Source organism: Papio anubis, chromosome 19 (genome assembly GCF_008728515.1).
Source record: "Papio anubis isolate 15944 chromosome 19, Panubis1.0, whole genome shotgun sequence".
NCBI classification, from domain to species: Eukaryota; Metazoa; Chordata; class Mammalia; order Primates; family Cercopithecidae; genus Papio; species Papio anubis.
In genome coordinates this window covers 66713347-66732556 of record NC_044994.1, presented here as the reverse complement: position 1 = coordinate 66732556, position 19210 = coordinate 66713347, and the positions used below count along the sequence as shown (strand labels likewise).

The window sequence follows — 19210 nt, the reverse complement described above, 5'->3', positions numbered from 1 at the left end:
ATACAAAAACTAGTGGGGCATGGTGGCACATGCCTGTGGTCCCAGCTACTTGGGAAGCTAAGGTGGGAGGATCACTTGAGCCCAGGAAGTTGAGGGTGCAGTGAGTAATGATCACATCACTGCATTCCAGCCTGGGAGATAAAGTCAGACCCTATCTCAAAAAAGAAATTATATGGCTGGGAGCGGTGACTCACACCTGTAATCCCAGCACTTTGGGAGCCCGAGGCGGGCAGATAACAAGGTCAGGAGATCAAAACCATTCTGGCTAACATGGTGAAACCCTGTTTCTACTAAAAATACAAAAAATTAGCAGGGCATTGTGGCACGCACCTGTAGTCCCAGCTACTGGGGAGGTTAAGGCAGGAGAATCACTTGAACCCAGGAGGCGGAGGTTGCAGTAAGCCCAGATCACACCACTGCACTCCCGCCTGGGTGACAGAGTGAGACGCCATCTCAAAACACACACACACACACACACACACACACACATACATGTATACACACCTACGTACATACATACCTGAGAAACCAAAAATTGTTGTCATCTCTTCTCAACTTCTCTTCCCCTACACGCATGCACACACACACACACACAAAATATTATAATAAACACTCATTTTTAATTAAAAGCTTTATACCCTTCAGGTCTACTCTATGAGATACCATCATGACCACAAAATCCTCTATATACACTAGTGTGCTCTTCATGAAACAGTTTAGGGATCAATACAAGTGGAAAAAACCATCACTAAATACCCAGAAGAGCAGCAGATGTTGAAGTTCAGTAAATGCTGCCCACTGTCTGGAGAAAGTGCTTATCAAGGGCAAAATGCAGCCAGGCAGTAGACCGACACACATGACACAAAAATGTCTCCAGGGCAGCTCAGTGAGTCCCCACTGATAATGCAATCATGAGATCTTCCCTTGAGGGTATGTCCCTAAACTTCTGCTGACAGTCTTCCGTGTAAGGATAGAGTTGCAGAGTCGTGCTTTCTAAGCACGCCTGTACCTCACTAGTAAAACAATCCAAGCCTCTGTTCTTGGCATCATTTTAAATTGCAACTTTATTCTCTTAGCATACAAGCAGCCTTCCCTACTCCTGGACTGGGAGAAGGAAGAGTAAGAGGATTTCCTTATTTACTTTTTCTTTCCTTCCTTCCTTCCTTCCTTCCTTCTCTTTCTTTCTCTTTCTTTCTTTCTTCCTTCCTTCCTTGTGTAAACACAAGCATCCTCTTAGCAGTTCCTTCCTTCTTCCTTTCTCTTTCTTTCTTCTTTCTTTCTTTCTTTCTTCCTTCCTTGTTCTTTCCTTTCCTTTCCTTTCCTTTTCCTTCCTTCCTTCTTTCCTTCCTTTCCTTTTCCTTCCTTCCTTCTTTCCTTCCTTTGTTCTTTCCCTCCCTCCCTCCCTCCTTTCCTTCCCTTCTTTTCCTTCCTTTCTTCCTTTTCTTTCTCTCTTTCTTTCTTTCCTTTTTTTGAGACAGAGCTTGCTCTGCCACCCAGGCCGGAGTGCAGTGGCATGATCATGGCCACTGTACCTGGCCTTCCTTTCCCTTTTAATTTGCTTGCAGAGAAATCTGATTAGAGAGCTATGGAGTGCGGCTCAGTCACTTCAGCCCTGCCTGAAACACCATCACAGGGAAAGGGGAGCCATTGATATCTGTGCTACTCAGAAATAATGCTGCTTCGCAGATCCCATTTTCCATATCTTTGCCCTAGTTCTTTAATATTGAAAGCATTTGAATGAAAATATTATGCTTAAGAGCGTGTTCCCTCCCATCCTGTTCATTTTCCTCTTGCAATCATGACATGATGTCATTTCTGCAGTTGCCACAGCCGTCTTGGCAAGTGCAGGGAAGTCAGAAAGTGCCTTTGAAAACTGCCCACAGGAAACAGAATCCTGCATGCCCACCCAGCAGCCATCTTGGATTTGAACATTTTAAATAACATCATTTGGTGCTTATAAAAATGCCCTTGGTGCAATGGCCTTTTCTGTTTTATGGCTTTTAGGGAAATGCAAAGAGTAGGAAAGTGTCTGCAAAGGGAAACCACAGAAGGTTAGAGTTCCATTTGTAAACACAAGTATCCTCTTAGCAGCTTCTGCGTCCCCTGCGCACTAAGCCCCTTTTCAGACAGGGAACTAACTTGGTTTTGCTTTGTACCCTAGTGGAGGTTATCACGCACTAGTGTTTATTGTCTGTTCATGATCACAGCACAGACAGAGAGGTTAGGAGGCTTGCATGAGGCAAGGGCTGCCCATGGATTCCCACATCCTGACTAGTGTGTATGGCTGATTGTCAGCCTGCAGGAGCGGACAGAGCAGAGCCGACTCTCACTTGACATCAGGGGGCCCTGGGAGTCCGGGCATCTCCACTACAGCCCAGCCTGTCAGCAAGCAAAATTCCTGCTTGTCATCTGATAAACACTAAAGCTCAACACTATGTCCTTATGTTTTTGTGCAAAACATATGAAAACCACATAGAGGACACAATCCAGAAATTACTGTGCTGTGGATTGATTATTTGATTTGTATCAAAAACTAAAGAAAGTCAAATCACGTTTTTAATTTCATTCATGACCCTGAGCCGACTCTTCCTTAGCAGAGCAATGTGCATTTTTGGGGCTGAATGGAATCCTATGCCTGGCTGAAGCCACACAGCCTGACGAACGCCATGCAGCAGTCATGCTTGTGGGAAAAGCAAAATGTGCTGCTAAAGATTTCAGATGCAGTTCCTAGGGAAGAAAACATTCATTCTGGTAAAACAGAAATTAACCTCCACTCCCCAAAATCGTAAGTTGCGTACTATCTGATTCTTCTGGAAACCATTTAAACTCTTTAAAGGAAAATGGCTGGGTGTATTCTGTCTGAATTGTCAAGCATGGGAAATATCATCCAAGAGCTATATTTCAGGAAAACTAGAAGGCCATAGAAGAATAGATAGATAGATGATAGATAGATAGATAGATAGATAGATAGATAGATAGATAGATAGACAGATAGATAGATAGTTGGATGGATGGATGATAGATAATGGATGAATGGATAGATGGATGGATGGATGGATAGATAGATAATAGATGGATGGATGGATAGATGGATGGATGGACAGAAAGATGATAGATGGATAAATGGATGGATGGATGGATAGAAAAATGATAGATGGATAGATAATAAATGGATGGATGGATAGATAGATAGTTGGGTGGATGGACAGATAGATGATAGGTAGATGGATATATAATGGATGGACAGATGGATAGAAAGATGATAGATGGATAGATAATGGATGGATGGATGGATGGATAGTTGGATGGATGGATAGAAAGATGATAGATTGATAGATAATAGACGGATGGATGGATAGCTAGATAGATGGTAGAAATATAGGTAAATTTCATTATTCACTTTGGGAAAATGAAAGAGAAAGCTGTGCAACTAAAAATGATGCAAAAGACCTTAAGAAGATTCTCCCAACACCTGGGCCATCTGGGCTGATTGTACCATGGCCTGGACTACTGAGGCCAAGGGAGTAAATGCTTTCTGGCAATTTGTCTGCTCAAAAGGGGCACATTATTAAACTTCTTTTTTTTTTTTTTTTTGCTTTTTCTATTTCTTTCTTTTTTTTATAAAGGGTCTCGTTCTGTCACCCAGGCTGCAGTACAGTGGCATGATTATCTCAGCTCACTGCAGCCTCCACCTCCTGGGCTCAAGCAATCTTCCTGCCTCAGTCCCTTAAGTAGCTGGGACTACAGGCCTACACCATCATGCCTGGCTAATTTTTGTATTTTTTGTACAGACAGGGTTTCACCATGTTGCCCAGGCTGGTCTTGAAGTCCTGAGTTCAAGCAATCCACCCACCTTGGCCTCCCAAAGTGCTGGGATTGCAGGCATGAGCCACCATGCCTGGCCACGTTGTGAAATTTGCATAAAGGAGCTATACATGTCAAGTGGAGCAAAGTGAGGTTTTGCAGAGTCTAAAGCATAGGTAATATGTGAACCTCTTTTTTAAAAGAACACCGAATTATGAATATAAAATGATGAGTGTCCCTGCCAGGACTGTGGAAGGAGCTTCGTAAGTGAGGCCCCTGGAGTTTAAACTTCCTTAGCTTCCCTGGGAACCCACCATGGGCAGCCCTGATGCCTAGAAGAGCTGTAGGTGAACTGAGCCTGGGCAAACAGGCTCCCCGAGAAAAACACACAACTCCCTACTGCACACACCAGCAATCCATGGGAAATCAAGGACAGCACCAGGACAATCGGGGAACTCGTCAGCGTTGCTGTGCCACTCAGGGCCACAGCAACCTTGGAAAATGAAGCCAAGTGGTGCTGACGTATTTGACACCATTTCTGGAGTCAGGCCAGGGCAGGCCATTACTCACTGAAGGACATGCTGCATTCCAGCCACCATGACAAGTGCTCTGCACACATCACCTTTTTGCATCCCAAAAGCAATACTAGGTAAATAGAAGATTGTGCCCCTTTACAAATGAGAAACCGAAGACTAGAGAATTCAAGTAACTCGCCAAGGTCACGCAGGTGGTCTGTGGCAGAGCGAGGACACACCTGGTCATCCACACGCAGAACCCACATGCTACAAGGTGTGGGCTGGTCTGCAGAAGGGCCAGTCTGTCATGAAAAACAAGATGCTCTTGAGAAAGTGGGGGAAGGGCCTCATCTGGTGTGTCGCTTAGTTCCTTTTCCTTTTGATCATCCCTTTGTTGATTTATCTTCAGTCAAAAAGTCATGCCAGGTCTATCGAAGTTGAACTTGTGGTTCAACTGGCTTGAGAATACCACACCCCACCCGGCCCGGCATTCTAGGAGCAGCAGTAAGGGAGTCAGGGTGGCCTCTCAGTCTTTTGTATCCTTTGAGTCTCTGCCCTCTTGTCCTTGAGTATAGCTGGATGTGTCACAATGTCCAATAAAAGAAAACGGAGGAACTGAAGAAGAGTTTTGCAGACTTACTTAAAAGAGGAGGGAACAGTTAGCCAAGGGGAGGAAAATCTGAGCATCTACACCCTTGTTCAGAGCTGGTTCAGAAAGCAAGCAGAGGCACATAGAATCAAGTAGAACTGTCTTTTAGTTGATCCCTGATGCTTAAAAAGTGAAACAAAATAAGGCATTACCGAGAAGAGCAACCAGATCAGCCATTGGTTCATGAAGGATGCCACCAAAGGTTCCCGAGTGAAAATCCTGGTCTCTGCATTTCACCTATAGAGTAGATAAAAGGCAAGAGATATACTTCCTGCCTTGGTTGCTTTAGTGGAAGCATTTCATGTGGTGAAATACATATCTGCATGTATCCCTCAGAACTCAGGTAGTCGACCTCCAGACCTGACTTCACTTTCCATGTTTCTCAGTCATGGGGACTGGAGTTCCTACCCGCTGTCCATTGCTTCATTCCCACCATCTCCTGAATACCCTGAAGCTGACTCATTCCCCAGCTTTACCACCAACTTTATTCTAGCCAAGGTCATGAGGCTCTCCTTGGCCAAATGATTGACGTTTACACAGCTGTCTTCCTTTTGGTTTCATCCAATATTGTTGATCACCCCTCTTTCTGGAAAAATTCTCTTCCCTTGGTTTCTGAGAAGCTTTCTTCTCTTTCTTCTTTTCTTGCCTGCAGGACAATTCTATTGATATCTCCTGTAATAACATCTTTTCTTCCTCCCACCTCTAAAGCTTAATACTTGGCTCATCCTTCCTCTACATGAGCTTCAAGAGCTCATAGGATAGCATTTATGTATACAGCACCCTTGACATAAGAGTGACTCTGTCTTAGAAAAAGACTCCATCTTACATTTCCTAAGGCACTTTGCCAACAGGGACTAGGTGTTCTGCCTGATCAATAAAGACTGCATCCAGCTGGATAAGGATATAACCAAACACGTTCTTTCACTATTGGTTCTCATCAGAGGACTTGGCAGTCATAAAACAACCAGGACGTCAGCAGTTCAAAACTTAACAGACACGGTCCTGCTGTCACTTGTGCTAAGAACCCAGCATCTGCTACCAAAGGCTCTGCCCAAATCAAAGGCTCTTCCTTACAAGACCACTGAACCACCCGAGCCAGGTCAGGATTTGTTTTTGTCTATGTCACACTCCCCGGACTGGTTCATTAACCTGTTTTCCTATCCCTTTTCTTTTCTTTTCTTTTTTTAAATTATTCATTATTATTATTATTTTATTATTATTATTATTATTATTATTATATTATTATTGATACAGAATCTTGTTCTGTGACCCAGGCAGGAGTGCAGTGACATGATCTCAGCTCACTGCAACCTCCGCCTCCCAGCTTCAAGTGATTCTTCTGCCTTAGCCTCCCAAGTAGGTGGGACTACCGGTGCACGCCACCATGCCCAGTTAATTTTTTTGTAATTTTTTAGTAGAGACAGGGTTTCACCATGTTGGGCAGGCTGGTCTTGAACTGCTGACCTCAGATGATCCACCTTCCTCAGCCTCGCAAAGTGCTAGGATTACAGGTGTGAGCCACTGTGCCCAGCTCCTTCTCTCTTGATGGTAAATGTTACTTTGTTTGTTATGGAATATTCAGTCTATAACATTCACATATTGGCTAGGTATATAACGATGTATGCTTTACAATATCGACTGCCTTGTGGAGTAGCTTGGGCCTGTGTGCCTGCAGCTCTGACTCCTGAGTGAATGGGAGGCACTAAGGAGAATTGCCTCCTTGGAAACTGCATGGAGCCTGTGGCTTTTATTATTGAGATAGCATCAGTAAAAGCCTGACATTGTGGAAAGACACAAACATGTGTGGACCTGGTTATCTCTGACCATGCGGTGCTCACGATAATTTAAGGGGAGGGATACTATTAACACCTCCATGCCCTTAAATGTTCATCCCTGGAGGTCTGACCTACTACATAAACACCAGACCTAAAACTCTGGGGTGCTTACAGTGCATTCCACTCGAGCATGCTTCCAGTTTCTGAAACTCAGGAGATCTAGACCTGAACTCAACCACTTCTGCTATTACTTCCTACCAGCATGATTTCTCCTATGTACGCCATATCCAATCAATTACCAGTTTCTACAGGCTGGGCTTTTTTGAAGTTGATTCTTCAGTTCATTCCCTCCCATCCTTCCAGCCCAGCTGGTCTTTACGGTGTTCCACTCCCTCTTCAATGTAGTACCAGAGCAATCTTCGGTTTATTCACTTTAGCATTAAGACTTTCAGTTCACTAGGCAATAACGCTAGTTAAATTACTCTGGAGTATGGACGGTCTTACTTCGAAACCTTGAGCTGGCTGTCTCACATCCTGATGACAGCTCTCCTCCTCCTCTCTTGTAACTTTGCTGTACCACCTGTTCTCGGTCTTCATCAAGACGTCAGTCCTTTGACCCTTCCAAGATGTTCCACATTGCCCTTCTGCCTCTGTTTTTTCCCCTGTTCAACCTGAATACCACCATTGATCACCTCAGCCCCTCTGCTCAACACCTTGACGAGCTCTTCCTTACTTTCTCCACCACAACCCTCTGGAGTAACCTCAACCCCAGGGCCAGTCTGCCCTTCCGAGGCCTTCTCTGTCCCTGGCCACTGAGCATGCTGCAGAAGCCATCAGTTTGCACGGATAGATGACTCCAGACCTTAACATTGCCTGGCCCTTCTTCATCCTCCCATCCTTTCTCTTCCCCCTGTCCCAAAGTGACCACTTCAAGCCATCACTTCACTGCAGATACACTCACTTCCTGCTAAACAGAAAAAAAATTGAGGCTAAGAGGGAAGAAACTCTAGGACTTGGAGCTCTCTACCTACTCAAGGCCCTCACAAAAGAGGTTACTTTCCTCCCATGGGTCTGGAGCTCGACCCCTCCCACCTCCTCAGAGCCTTTGTTCTCAAAAATCCTCCCCCTCCCTCCCAGGTCTCCAACTGCTGCCTCTGGATTGCCTCCCAAGGACTTCCTCCAGCCATCATCCCAGCTCTGTCCCACTTTTCACAGCCATGTTTCCTGAAAGCGGGTTCTAGAGAACAGTCCCTGCTTCCCGTTTTCTCTGTCACTCCCACATCTCTTTAGTATCTGTATCTCACTAGAAGTAAACTTCTTGAGGGCAGAGACTATTTTATTCAGTTCTGTGCCCCTGGGACTTAGCATCCTCCTATCTGACAAATAGAAGGCACTCACTGTTTTTCAAATGCATAGCCATGTGTTTCCATGTATGTGCTCACATCTGAATCTCAAAACTGCCTAGGGATTGGATAGAGCATGGATTATCAGCCTACACATTGCTATATGAGAAAACAGACTGAAATGATGAAATAATTAGCTATTTACCCGGGAGGGACTTTCTAAGTCTCATGCATTATCACAGGTTGCCTGTATTACTAGAAAAAGAGAAAAGGGGAAGGAAACTGACTATGCATCAAACCTGAACTAAACGCTGCATGTAATGACACAGCCATCCTGGGAGGGGGCGTTATTGTGCCATCTTTCAAGGTGGGAAACCAAGGCTCAAGATGAAGCCACCTGCACAAGGCTGGGCACGGTAGAAGCTAGGTTTCAGATGCTGGCCTCGGGCGACACCAATGCTCCTTCTCCTTCCCTGTAACCACAGCACTTAGATTTCCTGCCACTGCGGCCAGCAGGCCCACGCCGGGAGCGGGACACAGCACAGTTGCCCCTGCATTGATCAGGCAGTCTGCTTACCTCCCTGTGGCTGCCATACCTGCCTGCAAATCCCACGGCCAGAGTTTCCAAGCTTTGCTTTGTGAGTCACAAACCCCTGTGAATCCCCTCTCCAGAACAAGGTACATAGCCACATCCACTCCAAGTGTCAGGGGGTTCATGACCTCCCCAAACCCCAAGACCTCTGCACCCACCCCACCTCCCCTAAGAGGCCTAAGTAAGGCCTCTGCCCTCAGGAAAGCTTTCTTTCTTCCTCTCCAAGATCCCAGAATGGACTGGCGCTCCCATTCACAACCCCCACAGGCCTCCATCCATGCACTGCTCTCTGTGGATACCTCCACCGTGAAGTAGCTGTTCCCCCGGGTTCCGTAAGTGATCGCTGGCTTCCTTTGGCTGATCCACAGGTTATCTGAAATTACGATGTAGTCCACACCAGAGAAGAATCGGTTCTTTTCTTTTTCCACAAGTTCCTCCAGGGCAACAGAGCCAGCCTCTTCCATCCCCTCAATGATGAATTTGATATTCACAGGAAGATCCTAAGTAACAACAGAAGAAAAAAATTGCACAAGTTGCCTGATGTGGTTTGGCTGTGTCTCCACCAAGTCTCCACTTGAATTGTATCTCCCAGAATTCCCACATGTTGTGGAGGGACTCAGGGGGACGTAATTGAATCATGGGGGCCAGTCTTTCCTGTGCTATTCTCATGATAGTGAGTAAGTCTCATGAGATCTGATGGGTTTATCAGGCATTTCAGCTTTTGCTTCTTCCTCATTTTCTCTTGCTGCCGCCATGTAAGAAATGACATTCACCTCCCGCCATGATTCTGAGGCCTCCCCAGTCATGTGGAACTGTAAGTCCAATTAAACCTTCCCACTCTCAGGCATGTCTTTATCAGCAGCGTGAAAACAGACTACTACATTGCCCATTCACCTTTGAAGATCCACTATTTGTTTGCATATAACATAAACACATGAAATTATTATTTACATTCAATGTATGAATGTGCATTCCCCACAGTTCTGTTACAGCAATGGAGTCGTAATTATGGTTGTGAAGGAGAATTCAAGGTAACGCCTGGTGCGTGCCCTCCAACATGTCCTGACAATTTAATGCTATGATGAAGAATTGGGGACAGGGGCATCTACAGGAAAGCACATTCTATACTACAGACCTTCCCCGTGTGGCCGCAGAGGGAGGCATTTTTCTCTTTCTCCCCAAAAGGAATTTTTCAAGAAAGGTTAGGCAATTACAAATCGCTTTTCTGTCCTCATAATTCTGAACATGAAAAAGGAGAAATTTCTCCTTTGAAAGATTGTTAAGGCTCAGGTTAATTTTTACTTCAAGTATCTGTTATTTTTCAGCTGTGATTTCAATCTGCCTTTTAACTTATTCAAAGGCTTTGATCTTGCAGCAAAATGGAACTTGAGGGGTTTTTTTTAGTTAATATTAGGGCAAGGAATAGCTCCTTTAAAATTTTTACAACATGCTTCTTCCCCCATTTGCTTTTGATCTTTTTGTATCTTTATAATTTATAACTTCATATCTTTGAGAACCACATTAAGAGGAGAGGTCAAAGTCTTTTCCTAGAGCACAGGATGCGTGCAGAACTCTAAAAGTGATCACATGCAGATAAACAGCATGCACACACTATAATCAGTTCTAATAAGCGGGCTTGACTCACCACAGATTAACAAATGCAACATGAGCACAGTATTATGGATGAGAAAATAATAAGTTACGTAGTAATTAAAATGAGAAAATTAGAAAATCAGTCATTCAGTTGGAGAAGAGCTTTTGGGGGACAGTGATTTGTTCATATGTATCCCTTGTGTTTCTGTGTGTCTTAGGAAGTCCATCTGAAGTTCTGAAATCTTAATATCTGAAGGTTTTGTGTGAACACTGAACTAGCAAACAATTGCTGAAGAGTAGTTGGAAATCTTAAGAATTTTCTGGCAAGTCACTTTTAATAAAATACAAACCCATAGCACTCAGCATGCAGGCCGCATGCATTAGCAGCTGGGTTTGCCAAGCCTCCCCTTGGCAGCTCACTGCTCTACCTGTGAAATATGGATATTAGTACTCACTCTGCCTCCTAGAAAATAACCCAGGGAGGGAATGTGTCCTAAGAGCTCTGTAGGCAAGGCAGGCAGAGGAGAAGAAGGGAGGGAGGGAGGAAGAAGGGGACACTCTCGAAGGACCTCACACACCACCCCCAGTGCAGATATTTCTTCACTGAATCCCTGTAAGCCTGTGAGGTAGAAACTGCCATTCCCACTTTGATCACAGACAAGGAAAGTGAGGCTCAGAGATGAACTGACGTGTCCAGGGCAGTGAATATTTCTTCTGTTTTCTTTGTGATTGTGTAATTTTCAGAGTTGAAATTCATAAAGGAAAACAGATTTTGGCCTTTTTATCGGAACAATCTTATAAATATTGCTATCCCTTAGAAGGAGAGAGAGAGAGGAAGAAAGAGAAAGAAAGGAGAGAAGGAAAAACAGGGAGGGAGACAGAGAAAGAAACCAAAGCCACATGGAATGCTCAGGGCATGGGTGGTGTGAGCTTCCTGGATAAGAAGACAGCTTTGCAGTGGTCTGCAGGACACCGCCGAGACCTGTGCTGATTTCCTGAGCGTGTCTTCTGTGAGATTCAGGAGTGGAGTCAGAGTACTTAAGTCCCCTCCATCTGCTTATGTCTCAGGAGAAAATAAACTTCTGAGGGAAGCCCCCAGCACCTAATGAAATAATCTTCAGGAAAAGACACACCAGAAGCCCGGGTCTTCTCTGCAGGACGGGGTGCCAGGGAGGCCCCTCAGCCCTCAGGGCCTTGCAGCCTTGGACAGGGCTGAGGCGGTGCCCAGGACAGGGCAGATGGAACCATACCCCAAGGTTGACCTGATTCTGTTCCACAGAACAGAATCCGAGGCCCAGAGAGGTCAAGTCACTTGCCCAAGTTCACACAGCTAGATCCAGTCCTCTGCTGGTGTCTAAGTACATTCACCAGGAGCGGGAGAAGAGTGGCTTGAGATAAAACCATCCTTGTGTTGAAACATGAGATAGTTAAAGGTACAAACCTGGGTCCACCAACAATGTCCTCTGGAGGCCGGAAAGAGGGGACCCACCTCCTCAAATCTGTACCCCTGCCTCTGCTCCAGAGCCCTTATTTGGACATCTAAAGAGAACCACTGTGCTCTCAGGGAAGAGATCCAAGGATTCCTGCGGAATGTCATGGAGATTTCTATCTTGATCATTTGCAAAGCAGCCGATACATTTAAAAAATGTGTGTTTGTCTCTGCTAACAAATCATACTTTGTGATAAGAAGAAAAAGAAGATTAAAAAAGACAAGATAAGATAAAATAAGGATTAAACAAAAAAAGACAAGTCCCATCAGATAGCAGCTTGGCCACAGGCTTGTTGTGTCTTTGGCTGTGTCTTGTTTTTTAACGTGGTTAAAAGTGCAGGCTGGAATCCATCCTCAAAGTATCAGCCTTGCCACCAGCTGCACTGCTCTGGGTAAGTTCTCTGACCTTCCCAAGCCTTACTGTCCTTATCTGTGAAATGGATACAATTGTCGCACACACCTCCAAAGACAGTTGGAGTGAATAAGTGACCTAAGGCAGTTTGCTCAGAACACAGCAAACAACTCAAAGTAAGTTCTAGTTACCATCCTCCTCCTCCTCCCTCCCGAACACAGCTGTCACCTACTTGTTCCAGGGCCCTGAAGGCGCTCACAGCATTGATCCAAGCCAAGACAGGGCCTTTGTTGTCGGTTGCGCCTCGTCCATAAAGTTTCCCTTTACAAAGGGAAGAAGAATGTTCAGAGAAGTGTGGACACCTCTGCCACATGAGTTAAAAACCAATGTTGTTTCATGGGTACTAATGTTAACAGTGCTTTCTATAATAATATTCCAGGCACGAATCTTGCTATGAAATTGCAAAGTATGATTTCTTATGTACAAATAAGACCATACACAAGAGATCCTTGGATCTCTTCCCTGACAAATAGTACAGTCGTCAGCTAGTCAGATAAGACAAGTAAATTTGCAATAGACAGATCCCACTGTCCTTAACAATAATTAGCTATTTTATCCAAGTTCACTGAAGAGACCCACCGGGGATTTGTTGCGGAGTGCCATGTGGCAAAGCTTCTCATTTTGGGATTTTACAATTAGTAGAAGAATGAAAAAAATATGTGTGTATATCTCTATTAACCTTTCTTCTTTTTCTTTATAAAATGCGAATTACATTTGATACTGTTCAAAAGGAAAGTGTGTGGCCTCGACAACTGTTTTCCTCACAACTCAAGAACCTCCGTCCAGGGGCACAAAAGTGTGTTGTCTTTTTCACAAATGAAAGAAAACCAGCCTCAGTGAACCAATCAGTAGGCTATGAGAGCCGCCTCTCTATGCATTCTTCTTTTTTTTTTTTTAGATGGAGTCTCACTCTGTCATCCAGGCAGAATGGAGTGCAATGGTGCCATCTCAGCTCACTGCAACCTCTGCCTTCCAGGTTCAAGTGATTCTCCTGCCTCAGCCTTCTAAGTAACTGGGATTACAAGCATGTGCCAGCATGCCAGGCTTTTTTTTTTTTTTTCCCCCTAGACAGAGTCTTGCTCTGTCACCCAGGCTAGAGTGTAATGGTGTGATCTCAACCTCCACCTCCCAGGTTCAAGCAATTCTGCCTTGGTCTCCCAAGTAGCTGTGATTACAGGCGCCCACCACCATGCCCAGCTATTTTTTCGTATTTTTAGTAGAAACGGGGTTTTGCATGTTGGCCAGGCTGGTCTTGAACTCTTGACCTCAAGTGATCCAACCACCTTGGCTTCCCAAAGTGCTGGGATTACAGGCATGAGCCACCGCACCAGGACTCTGCATTCTTAATAACAGGGAGAGACCCGAAATCCAGGGACAGAGCCACATCTTCACCCCTTCAATCTTGCAAGCACAGCAGCTCCGCACTGTAGCCCGGGTACCTCACTGACCATCCACCTCCGTCAGCACGTAGGGGTCCGTGAGCCACCCATCGCCCTGGTCGGCAGGCTGCACATCCAAGTGGCCGTAGAAGCACACGGTGCCTTTCGTGGGATCGTTCCCCAGTTCGGCCAGGATGACGGGAGGTATTGGAAGACTCTGGCCATCGGGCAGCTGCAAAATGATCAGGAATCACATTTTTAAAAACGCTGTGTTGTTCTTCCAGAAAACTCAAAGACATGATATTGGGAGTCCTGGCCAGGCTATCCCTGGGTCCTTGGAGAGCCCATGTCATTTTTCTGAGCATCAGTTTCTCCATCTCTAAAATGAGTCCCATGAAACACTTTTTTTTCTTTTGGAGACAGGTCTCAGTCCCGGCGCCCAGGCTGGAGTGCAGTGGCGCACTCGCAGGCTTATGTGATTCTCCTACCTCGGCCTCCTCATAGTAGCTGAGACTCCAGACGTGCGCCACCACGTCTGGCTACCTTTTTGTATTTTTGGTAGAGACAGGTTTTGCCATGTTGCCCAGGCTGGTCTCAAACCCTCAGGCTCAAGTAATCCGCCCGCCTTAGCCTCCCAAAGTGCTAGGATTTCAAGTGTGAGACACTGCACCCAGCCAAGACGCTTTTAATTAAGATATAAAACCTAATTAAAAGTAAAGCGCTTCTTTACATCCACATTGACAATTAGCATCATTAGTTGAATGTGCTCTTCAGTAAGAATGCAGATGGGCCGGGAACGGTGGCTCATGCCTGTAATCCCAGCACTTTGGGAGGCCAAGGCGGGCAAATCACGAGGTCAGGAGTTGAAGACCAGCCTGGCCAACATGGTGAAACCCTGTCTCTAATAAAAATACAAAAATTAGCTGGGCGTAGTGGTGCACGCCTGAAATCCCAGCTACTCAGGAGGCTGAGGCAAGAGAATTGCTTGAACCGGGACTTTGGAGGTGGAACTTGTGGTGAGCTGAGATTGCACCACTGCACTCCAGCCTGGGCTACAGAGCGAGACTCTGTCTCAAAACAAACAAACAGAAAAAGAATGCAGATGACAACTGGCTTAAATTAGGTGGACAAATCCTAGAAAATGTGGATGATCCCAAGGTTCCTCAGTGCTAAAATAAGCACAGCAGGTGCTTAGATTTAAGACATTCATGATGGAGTAGAGTTCTAAGAGACGGTTCTGATGAAAAAAACACAGCTCCAGATACAATGCCTTTGAGAAAGATGCATATGAATTTAAAGAAAAGGACAATTTCCTTTTCCGTAAAGAAGAAATTGGAACCTGTGTCCAGGAAGTGAAGAGTACAAGGGGGTCCTTTCCATAATAAAGGGACCTTCACTTGTCATCTGCACTGGCTTCTAAGAGCCCGTCCCAGCCCTGGAGTCCTGATAGGACTGGAAAGCAGTAACACGGCTTCGTTCGAGACCAAGGGAATGCTTCATCTTCATTGGGAATTGGGGGGTTTTGGTTGAGGATCAGGGTGAGCCTCTCCCTTGCCACCCCCGGGAAGGCACAATTGACATCTAGAAGTAGCTGCTCCCTCGGTGGGCGGGAACACCACAGCACCTGCTGAGAACCCATGTCCACCGAGGTCACACGGGCCCCCAGGTGCTGCAGTGTGTCCGCAGCCACAGCCATCATTCTGAAGAGCTCTTGTCTGAAGCGAGGCATGGGCTGGACAGAGTCGCTCTTGATGGCCACCCACTCCTTCAGCGTCTAGGAGGAAGAGTAAGCAGGCCATTAGCATGGGGGTCCCACATCTGCTCTGGGGGCAGCGAGGGGAGGACAGGAGATGGCGAGTCCCCAGGTGCTATTCTGTTGATTGAGGACCTGAGGACCTATGACAGTGCCAGTGAACACTGTGACATTCAAGAGTAACAGACAGAATAGCTGGGGTTTTAATCAGGAACCCGGAGGCCAGAGACGCCTGGTTAGTATAGAAGGTCAGGCAGGGTGGGCTGGGAGAAAGATGATGGTCTGGGTCCTCGCTGGGTTCCCCAGGGCTGTCAAGAAGGGCAAGTCCCCACCCACTGTTTCTAATTAATAACTGAAGAGCTGGTGGGTTCTCCTTCTCAGCTTTCTCCAGGACTCCTTGCTTTCCACACCTGGCCCTGGAAGCCTCCGGGCCATGACTGAACCCCACAGTGGCCTCCGCTGGGCTGCAGGTCCCTTCTGACATGCTCTGCACTTAGATTCCCCGGCCCGCCCCTCCCTGCGCTCCTAGGATCCCACAGGCACTGTGACGTCGGGCTTAAGCTCAGCCTGTCATAGCTGTGTGACTTTGGGTGTATTCCTTAACCTCCCTTAGCCTGAGTGTTCTCATCTGCACAAGAAAGTAATGCTCCCTAACGATAGGGTGATGGCGAGGACCACTGAGGTAACGTGTGCACAAGCCTCAGCCTGGTGCCGGGCACCTGGCGGCCACTCCAGCAGTGCTGGCTGATATGAATGACTGATAAGAACCATTCACACACCGGTGTTGGAACCTGAGTGGCTCATACTGAGACAGTCAGCATTTTTATGAAAAACTACACAGATTTACTGATCTTAGACTTCTCTTCCTGACTCATTTGAGTTTGATCTCTCTATCCTGGTTGTAGTGCTTTCATTTTTATTATGAAGGCATTTATCTAATCCTAATGAATATGATGTTTTACATTTTTAAACTGGAATTTACAGAACAGAGACTGCCGGCTTCTCCCTCAGTTCAGTAGATCTGGGTATGTTTGAGGGACTTAGGGGGCTTGGGGTACAAAGTTCAGGGAGACCTCAAGGAGCTCCCAGTCTGGTGAGCACAGACAATACCACATCAGTGTGCACATGTGTGGGGGTGTGTGGGGATGGAACCAGTCGGCCACAGAGGGGACAAGAGAGCTTAGGAGCGTGGGGCTGGGGAGGAGCTGGTGAATCTGTGGGCTCCAGCAAGCTCCTGCCTTCCCACTCCTCCTCCTGTCTCCTCCTGCTCCCCAGGCCTCCCTCTTTTTGCCGTTCCACCTCACCCTCCCTCTACTTTACCCCACTCCCACCCCGTATATGTACAGACCCGGTATGGTGAATTAGGGGTGAAGCAGAGGATTATAAACTTGGGAGGCTGGGGCAGAAGGATCACTTGAACCCAGGAGGTCGAGGCTGCAGTGAGCTGTGTTTGTGCCACTGCACTCCAGCCTGGGTGACAGAGCAAGACCCTGTCTCAAAAAATAATAACAAAAAAATAAGAGGGTCAGGCGCGGTGGCTCATGCCTGCAATCCCAGCACTTTGGGAGGCCGAGGAGGGCAGATCACTTGAGGTCAGGAGTTCAAAATCAGCCTGCCCAACATGGGGAAATCCTATCTCTACTGAAAAAACACAAAAATTAGCTGGGCATGTTGGCAGGTGCCTGTAATCCCAGCTACTTGGGAAGCTGAGGCTGAGGCAGGAAAATCACCTGAACCTGGGAGGTTGTGGTGAGCTGGGGTTTTACCACTGCACTCCAGCCTGGGCAACAGAGCAAGACTCTGTCTCAAAACAAATAAATAAATGAATGAACGAATGGAGGAGATAAAATGCCTATTGCACACATACTACAAAATAAAAAACGTTGCTGTTGAACTTTGCAGAGCTCCCTGGCTCCCCAGCTCTGCCTAGGCCTTACAATAACATCAGGTGGCATTAGGAATGGGCGACCTGATGGACCAGGGCAGACTCGAGCTCAGTGGAGGTGCTGGTCGTCTCTGCGTGGACATCCCTGGATCAAGTGTGCTGGATATGAAGAGACAGTGCCCTTTGCAGGAGGAATGGCTAGGAGGGATCTCTTCCATCCATCTAATGAATACTGAAGATTTTTAACCCAATGAGCAGTCACAGGCATTTTAAATGGAATTAGGCAAAAATATCCACATCTCCAAGCAAATAATTGTCTCACCCAAATACCAAAGGAGGTAATCCATGCATTCTGTGTGCAGTTTCCTTCTCCTACCTGCACAAATTCATCCTGATGGAGGTCAATGTACTGGAAGACTTTCTCTAGCAGCGCCGGGGGCAGGGAGTGTGAAGAGAACATGCCTCCCTCCAGCAGCAGCAGCACGGCCAGCAGGGACGCAGCCTGGAAGGGTTTGACACAGGAGGAACGAATGAAAATCAGCACCAGTCGCTGGACTTTGGACCTTCCAAATTCCTCAAGAAGGGTTGTTATCTCACACAGCTGCCTCCAGTCAGTCGGAATAAAATAACACAAGGCGGTAGAACCAAACATGTTATTTTTTGCTACGTCTTTCCCCAAACACTTTATTTCCAATGCTAAAGAATTTTAATAAGACAAAAATCGAGTTAACAAGCTCATCTTTAAATAACATCATTCCGTTTATTCCTAGGATAAGGTGTTTCCTCCTGGCCCCTTGGGGAGGCCAGTTCTGCTGCCCAGGAGTGAAGGACGATCTTTACAAGACAGAAAAGAGCAAGGTAGAACCGAAAACAAACACGCAAAAATCTTCCATGTGTGATGAACTACTGCACTAGACAAAGGAATCTCTGAGCAATGCCTAAAATCCAGTGTTGTGGGGTTTCTTTCCACTGGCTCCTGAAATCACAGTACTTTAACAAGAAAGGAAGAAAAAGGTCTGAGGTGGTGGTTCGTGCCTGTAATCCCAGTACTTTGGGAGGTCGAGGTGGGCGGATCACTTGAGGTCAGGAATTGAAGACTAGCCTGGTCAACATGGTGAAACCCCGTCTCTGAGAGACCCATCCACAACCCTGCCTCCTCCCTCCTTTCCCCTCCCTGACCCCTGCTCAGTCTCCCCAGCCCATCCACAGCTGGAATGACTCCACCTGGGAGTCCTCAAGAGCCTGAGAGCCAGCATTCCTCCTTGACGCCCGACAGGAAGGTCCTGTGGCAAGGTGGGCAAGGGTCACCCCTTCACAGAGGCCCCCCAGAGCCCTGTCTGGAGTGGGAGCTGCCGGCATCAGGCCCAGGGGCCACCTGCACATCTGGAGGGGCCATTAGCACCATCTCCCCCAGTGCAGCCCCCGCCACCAGAGGCTGGAGAAGAGGAGGGAGGGAGTGAGGGATGGGAAGGGCCAAGGGGGCTGCAGCCCTTGGTCAGACCCCCGACGCCAGGTTCTTGGCTAGGAAAGCCACCCGCTATCCCCAGGAGACCAGCTGGGCTCCACTTCAGAAGCCAAACCCACCCTCCTGCAGCAGGAGGAAGGAGAGGTGAGTTTAACCCAGCCTGTCTCTGTTAGTTTTGTCTCTGGAATCCCATCTTTTATCATTTTAAATGTTTGAGATGTTTTACATTATAAAATTATAATTGTTTAATCCATGATTCTTTAAATGCCCACCTTTCCATAGGTGGAGGTGAGCAGGGGTTACAGGGAAAACAAAGGGAACTAGGCTGGTGAAGTCTCAGTGCCATCCCCGAGACCTTGAGAGACAGGTGTGCTCACAACGAGAGGACGCTCATTACGGATGTGGCCCCGCCAATGCTGCTTATTTTACAATGGAGCATCTGCAAGGCTGTTTGAAAAGCAGTTGGTTGAATATTTTTCTTTTCATTCTGTCATTTTCATGGCTTCCTCTAATCCACTCTCCACGAAGCAGCCTGGGTGATCTTTTTAAAGGTAGG

The 19210-nt window shown here is 46.7% G+C and overlaps 1 protein-coding gene across 2 annotated transcripts in view; it reads right to left on the bottom strand.

Moving 5' to 3' along the window:
* The window catches only part of CNDP1 (carnosine dipeptidase 1), a 46959-nt gene that overhangs the window by 8621 nt on the left and 19128 nt on the right, over positions 1-19210 (bottom strand). The window contains exons 2-7 of one of the 2 annotated variants that reach the window (XM_003914488.5): positions 17566-17691; positions 15176-15325; positions 13621-13783; positions 12345-12433; positions 8978-9178; positions 5121-5205 (exon numbers count right to left, since the gene is read on the bottom strand). In XM_003914488.5, the coding sequence (XP_003914537.1) occupies positions 5121-5205; positions 8978-9178; positions 12345-12433; positions 13621-13783; positions 15176-15325; positions 17566-17691 (814 nt within the window). Of the gene's footprint in view, positions 1-5120; positions 5206-8977; positions 9179-11712; positions 12306-12344; positions 12434-13620; positions 13784-15175; positions 15326-17565; positions 17692-19210 lie in introns of those variants that run through there. The other variant, XM_017951850.3, reaches the window with a different exon arrangement.